General features: G+C 33.1%; 1 protein-coding gene across 1 annotated transcript; it reads right to left on the minus strand.

The window, feature by feature from the left end:
- Positions 1-332: 332 nt before the first annotated feature.
- LOC139855393 (scarecrow-like protein 6) lies at positions 333-2,752 on the minus strand. The gene has a single exon (XM_071844609.1). It carries the CDS (start codon positions 2,549-2,551, stop codon positions 521-523), a length of 2,031 nt encoding a protein of 676 aa, XP_071700710.1. The 5' UTR covers positions 2,552-2,752; the 3' UTR covers positions 333-520.
- Between the last annotated feature and the right edge of the window lie 5,156 nt (positions 2,753-7,908).

The following is a 7,908-nucleotide window of genomic DNA, read 5'->3' on the forward strand; positions in this document are numbered from 1 at the left end:
TTAATTTTTCATTAATTTAAAATATTATTTTATATTCATTTTTAATACTTAACCCAATTATATTTTAACACATCATCACAATACTTTCAACCAACACCAAAAAGCCACACAACCACTACTCCACAAAAACAACTCACATGTCCTAGTCATCAAAAAGCAACTCACGCCCCCAATCTACACCCCCAACCAGTACAAGTGGTCTTACACAAAATCATTCATTGTCTACATCATAAAATTCTAGAAACTGGGGTATCCGTGTAAAGTTAAAATTTTTACAAATCTTAATGGAGCAAATATAAGACGACACAAATATGTTCTTATACACAAAATCCAAATTAATTTCGGTTTTGCATCAGTGTAGAACAATAAACTGCTACAAAAACCAAAAACACATAACCTAAACATAATATGAATAGTCATTAACGTTTTGAGCAAGCTCAAAAATATCAAGTAATACACATTCATAAGTGTATTCAACATACTAACAAGTACAACATAAGTCAATATCGATCGGAATCGTTTAACACCTCCAAGCAGAAGCAGACACGAGCTCTTTGCGTTGCCAACAAAGCACGAGTAAAGATTGTCTCTTTTCGACATGAAATTCACGAACAGGGGTCCTTTTAACCAAACATTCTGCTTGACTTTCGGTAAAGTTACTAAACAACAATGGCGAAAATCCAGCTGATAAGAAAAGATTTCGCCAATGCTGAGTCTTTTCAGGGTGCATAAACCGACCCAAAACAATCTTTTCAATAGCGGGTTGAATCAAGAACCGCTCGATCTTTTGCAATGAATCAAGGTTCATGTTGACAGCATCTAGTGACTCAAGTAAGTTCGAATACGATTCAAGAGCATGGATGAGATGGTTTGAATAAGTCAAATCTGTTCTATCACACCCTCGGTCAACCGAAACCATGATTTTAGGAGATAAACTCTTAACGAATCGAAGCACATTCGGGATTTGAGTTTGGTGATTGGAAAACACATGAGTTGGTAAATTTACTGCAATGGCTTGATTATCAGATAGAGTAAAGGGTAATAACCACGATGAAGAAGCAAGAACATCAATGTTGACTATCTCAAAGTCAAACACAACGTTAATTTCATTTGCAAAATGGATCAAATTCTCTCGGGTCAAACCCAATTCAAGTTGATCATGAGTTGAAGGTGAAGCAAAAGCAGTGATCTTTAATGAAGAAACACCATTGTTTCTTAAAGCAAGTTCTTGCATAAGTGAAGCCCATTGACCACCATAACCAATATCGAAATCGATAATATGAATTTGATCAAATCCATTAAGGGATTCAAGTAATGCTTGATTACAAGTGAAATTAGCAAATTGAATTAAAGGTGAAGTCTCTGAAAATGACTTGTAAGCACCAATCTTGAAAATTAGACTAAATGGTGACCCATTAGTGGTACTAATTTGGGGGTTAACATTATTATTAAGAATTGAATGTGTGAGTAAATTAAGGGCTTCTTTGAAATAAAAAGCAGCCCTTTCGAAAGGCTTACCAATTGGTGAAAGCTGATGATTGAGCCGCGCCAATATCCCTTGAGCGAGTATCGGATCCGGGTTTGAACCGTTTCCTGATTGGATCAAGTCAGCTGCTTTATACAACTGATCAATGATCTGTTGCTGATGCTGCTGATGAGGGTTAATGGGTTGTCTGGTTTTTTTCATGGATTGTGATATTTGTAGCAATTGAAGTGGGTTCGAGCCCGAATCAAGAAACGGGCTTTTGTGCATTGAGGGGTTGTACTCTAAGCTATCCGGGCTGTACCTTTTGGGTTGTGGTGGCATAAGAAGTTGGTGTTCAAATGGGGGGTTAAAAAGATTTGGTTTTATATCAAATGGGAGCATTTGGGTATCACTTAATGATGGAAAGATTTGATTTTGATGATACATCGGCGGCACCGGCGCCGGCGCCGGCGAAGGAGATGATAAGTTTCCAATTGGGTTGGCTGAATCAAGAGATATGAAACCTTGATCTACAACACCAAACCCACCGTTGAACTCATAGTCAGCCGGACCACCGCCGGAGACAGTAGCGCCGGCAGTAGAATGAAGCAATTTGTTAAAACCAATAGATGGGTCTTCCACTTCACCCATGATCCACCGGAGCATGGCTTGGTCCTGGCCGGAATCCCCAGTTTCCCAGTCTTCCTTTCCGGCACATTTGTCATTTCCGGTAGTGATTTGTTGCTGAAAGTGATGGAGGTCCAAACTAGTTTCTTGATTTTCCGGCGGTTGCCATTTTGAAGAATGAGCCGGCGGCGTTGCCACGCCGGCGGCAGTGTCAGCACCGCCGTGAGAAGAAGACAGTGTTGAAGTTGAAGCAGGTGGACTTGGACTTGTTGTAATGTTATCCAGGACAGAAGTTGGTTCTTTGTTGTTGATGATGTAATTTTTCTTCTTTTTGTTTACAAAATCTTGAAAATGTAAAAGTGGATTTGCATAAGGTACAACAAACTCAGATACTTGTTGTTGGTTATGGTCTTCCAACAGTATCAACCCCTTCCCCTCGAATTCAAAGGGTAAGGGCATCCCCTTATTTTTCTAGTTTTTTAAAAAACAAAGAAATTGTGAAACAAAAACACTTCGAAAAAATGGAAGTAAATTAGGTTTTTTAGGATTAAAAGGTTAGGAAAAGCATGTAAAAATAGTAGGGAAAATACATGTACGTGTTGGAGATGAAAATAGTGAGTGAATTACTCCGTAATAGGTTTTGAAGAACAAAGAAAGATGATGTTTTGTTTGGTGTGTTGGTGTTGTTGATGTTGTGAGATATGATGTGGTTTTGTGTTTGTGTGTCATGGATGGGATGATGCGTGCAACATAAAAAAGTAGCCTACTTCCCTTCATCTTCTCTCTCACCTCTTTCATCATCTCAATCTCAATTCTCATTCTTCAATTTCTCAATTAATTTTATTATTTTATTAATTAAACTAAAATTAAACCATTTTTAAAAAAGAGAAATGTTTTGATTATAAAATCTTTACAAAAAATATATACAAAATACACTAATAACATGAAACTAGTGAAATGACCCGTGAAATTACGGGTTTGGTTAAACGAAACAATTTAATGATATGTTTTAGGAATTAAGTGAATGTAAATGCTAAAGTCTTTTAGTTTAATGACTCGTAAAACCACGTATTCTGACTAACAAACTTGTAGTTATTTTTACATACATATAGAGACATGTATTTTCGTATACATATGTAACGTAATTAATCCCGTAAAGAGAATTCATATTTGAATATTAATATTATAATAATAATTATTATAATTATAATTATAATAATAATAATAATAATAATAATAATAATTAATAATAATAATAATAAAGTTTGCTTAAAAATTGAGTATTTATATTTTTAATAATTGTAAGTAACTAGAGGGAATAGTTACTTGATACGTTTTTAACACTTTTTCGATTGATCACCAAATTCGATTAACTTTGATCAATCAACTCAACTCAAACTTGATGTGTGTAGTGTATATGTTCAAAATGATAAATGAAGTAATGTAAAGAACATAGACACAAGGATTTATAGTGGTTCGGGTGGATGTTAACTAATCCACCTTAATTCACTCCCCGATTACACTAATCGGGATTTGTTGCTTCACTAAGCACTTTTCTCCAAACCCGGTGGAGATCCGATTTACAAGTCTTCAACTTCTTTGGTAGACAACAAACCTAATCTTTCTATCCCTTTGAAAGATCAACTCCAACCTAGATCAACTTGTCTTCACCTTGGACAAGTATTAATCTTCAAATAAGATTAATCAACTTCTTAAGTCCCTTTAAGGAAGTAGATCACTAAGCTAGCCTATGCTTCTACTAATTGAAGTTACAAGACTTATACACTTTGCAATGATGATCCTAAGATAATACTAGGATATACATTACATTAAGTAAACTCACAAGATAAATGATTTTGATTAGTAAGTTTACAATAACCCAATTCTATATCTATAAGATCATAGAATCTTCTCTTGCTTGATCACATTTGAGTAGTAATTGATGCACTTGTGATCACTGAAAATAAGCCTTTGAAATATGCAAGAGGGTCAGCTTCAAATGCTCTTAAATGTTTGTCTTTTATAGTGGGATTCAAAAAGTAGCCGTTGACACACGGTTGCCTTCACAGTCGACCGTGGTGCGACCGTGCGTGCTCCAGTCCAAATTTAGTATCCGTTGTATAGCCGTTTGACTCAAATTTGTACACCACATTTTGGCACCTTTACTCCTTCTAGCATCTGCAAAAGAAACCAAACATCCTATACAAGTACTATATGCATGAAGTGTGTGAGATTTGGTCTTAATGCATGAAAGTGACTAATCATTCCAAAAGTGGCAAACCCAACATTTTTGGAGAAGTGTCTTGATTGATATTTTGGAAAATCTCAGTTTGGTCAAGACTTAGTTAGTCACTTTAATGCCCTTGGTTCAATTCTAAAGACTAGTCACTATGTCATTAACTTTCTAGTTTCAATTAATCACAAGTCATGTTCTTTTTGAGTTTGGTTAGAGATTAATTGAATAATGTCTCTATAAGATAATCATGAAGTATGTAGAGACATCAAGGTTAAGTCATAAGCAATCACCCTTAGTTACTTAGATTAGACCAAATAGACAATTGACTATACTTTCATTGTGAACCATCTTACACTTAATCTATTGGAGTAGGTTAGTTTCTTGAATCCTAACTAGTGAGCACATGTCAAACATATTAATCAAGTTGACAAGTTTATGAGTATTAAGCATATTGGCAAGTAGCAAGTAATACTCACATAGCAAGAGATAGTTATTCTAGGATCAATCATATAGATACTTGCACAACTTATAATTTAAGTTCTTAACTAGTTTAATTACAATATAACATATTGCTTGATTAATGTGTAAGCACACATTAATGTCCAACACATGCACAAGGGAAGAGCAATCTCTAGTTGGAACTTGGTGACCATCCTAAATGTATCTAAGTGCGTTTTAAGATTACAAGTCATTACTAGTTAACCTTGAAAGCATTGTTCCTCATTTAGCCTTAATTAATCACTAAGTCATTTCTAATATCAATTATTGTTCTAGTGACATTGGCTTAAGTGTGTTGGTACTTCATGATCATACTAAGGATATCTAGATAAGAATTAAGATCTCAAGTTGTTGATTAACATTTATGTGTTATGCCTAATCTTGGTTAATTTGTCATTATGATGTCATTAGGCGTAATTAATCACAATTAGTGTTTTTAGGACCAAAACTCAATTGAGTATGGAGAAGGTATCTATTCTAAGCATGTTGAGAAAGGTCTCATGAATTATAGATGTCGGGAACTAGCCAAACTTTATTTGGTCGAAAATGGTAACATAGAAAACTGCGGTCGCACTGCGGTTGACCGTGGTGGCGACCGTGAAACTTGTTTTCACAAAACTGCGTTACAATTCAGTTTGAGGTTTCACGGTTGACTATGCGGTCGACCGTACCTCGACCGTGTGTTTAGCTGAACTTTTAGTTTCATTCTTTTACCTATGTTTAACTTAGTCTTTTGCAAGATAAAGTATGGATTAGTGATCTTGCGTGTTTTATGTTAAGATGTCAGTCATCACGTATGCATATGTATGTGTCATCATCAAAACATATTCTTTTGGTTAATCATACTTAAGTTTATCGTTTAGTGCATTAACCCACATTCAACCAACATTCTCCCCCTTTTTGATGACGACAAACATACAAGTGATAAGGGACATTTTGCTATAAATACGCAAGTGTTAACAATCACTTGTATCCATCTTTCCCCCCCTTTTGTCGAAGCAAAAAGGTTAGCTCCCCCTAGAACTAAGCTCGCCCTTAGAGCAAAACTCCCTCTTAAATTGTGCACGTTGGAAAACATATAATAAAACATAACAAGCACACATTTTATTCATAGCACGTACTAAGCACAGATAATTCATACATAGATAATACATGACAGTCAAAATAAGTTCAATTTTCATGATGAGAAGAGTGACCCTTGTCCTTGACCTAGTCGTGATAATCTTCGACCAAGTTTTAGAATGTTTCCATGAATTACACTGTTTTGTCCCTGTGTCGAGAGAGAACAAAAGTTGGGTGGATTTTCAAGAGGAGGTTCTCGAATATTCTTGGTTGAAGCTTTGCATATTGGATATGAAGAGACTTGAATGGAATGATGAAACAGAGATGTCATTCCAACATATGCAAAAAGCTTGGTCAGATGGAGACCATACGGAAGTGACACATGGGAATGTTGACTTGCATGTTGCATTCTTGATGCCATGAAGTGTGCAACATTTACTTTCGTGGAGTTCAGAAGACACCATATGAAGGTATATATGTATATATATATATATATACATATATATATATATATATATATATATATATATATATATATATATATATATATATATATATATATATATATATATATATATATATATATATATATATATATATATACTTCATTTGCATCCAGTCTATCCAGTAGTTCCCCCTTTCCGTACACATTTGTAGTGATGATCTATTGCCAAAGATCATATGTCGATGCAAGATGTTGACAAAGGAATCCATCCTTTTTGATGTATTTGGGTCTAAGAGTTCCGTTGCACATCATATCTAATACATTGTCTTTCTTTACCCATTTAGGAAATTCATTGAACGAATTTGGTTCTAGAAAGAATGTTCGACCTTCACTCGGAACATCCATAATATTTCTAAATTCTTTAAGCGTTAATGAATAACTTCTTCCATAAAGAGAAAATGAGATTTTCTCATTATTGTGTGAGAGTTGAAAATTCTCATAGAATTCATTGATGTGAAGGGGATAGTGTGACAACCCGGAAAATTCCAACCAAATTTAAACTTTATCTTTATATTATTCCGACACGATAAGCAAAGTTTGTTAAGTTAAATCTCAAGAATTTTAAACTGTGTTCATACATTCATTATAACCTCGACCAAATTCTGACGATTCACGAACCGTTATATATAAATAGATATGTATATATATGTATATATGTATATATATATATATATATATATATATATATATATATATATATATATATATATATATATATATATATATATATTATAACTTGAGAATATTAATAAAGTATTAAACGTATAATACTTTACACGAACGTATTTGTTTCAATATGTTTATCGATGAAATTAGAAGATAATATCAAATGATTGATTTATCAGGTACATTGTGATATGATTACGGGTCCATGTTATGAGGTCCACTGTGATTTAAGAAATCTATTCTTTTTGACAACATTCGGAAAATGGTAAAGTGATTTATAAGTAAGAACGTGAAGTGTAAATAACTTAGATGTTGGATATCGACAAGTTAAGTAACTCGACATTTTTCATTAAGATTATATCATACGTTTATTTAACCTTTGGACTTTATCTCATGCTTAACCAACAGACTGTAATTTAAAAACTTGAAACCTATTATGAATATATATGATTCTACTTTTCTAAAACGTTTTATGATATAACGATTTCCATTATTTTAACCTTTAAACAAAATGATTCTTAAATATATTTAGTTTTGCAAAACAAAATTATCATATTTATTTGATTTAGTTTCAAATGTACAAAAACGTTTTCAGTTTAAAAAAGAACTTTATTATTGAAACGTATATAACTTTTATAAATATCTAGAACCACTTTTGACAACTCATTACTTAACCAGAATGATAAAGATAACGATATTTATATTTTATTTTATTAAATATATATAACGATTTAAATTAATATTATATATATTTAAATGCGTATTATACGTACATAGTTTTATACTTTTACTATACTTAAACTTTACCTTTATTTTATTTTTACTTTACTTTAACTTTAATAATTCACT

The sequence above is a fragment of the Rutidosis leptorrhynchoides genome, chromosome 6 (genome assembly GCF_046630445.1).
Source record: "Rutidosis leptorrhynchoides isolate AG116_Rl617_1_P2 chromosome 6, CSIRO_AGI_Rlap_v1, whole genome shotgun sequence".
In the NCBI taxonomy this organism is placed as follows: domain Eukaryota; kingdom Viridiplantae; phylum Streptophyta; class Magnoliopsida; order Asterales; family Asteraceae; genus Rutidosis; species Rutidosis leptorrhynchoides.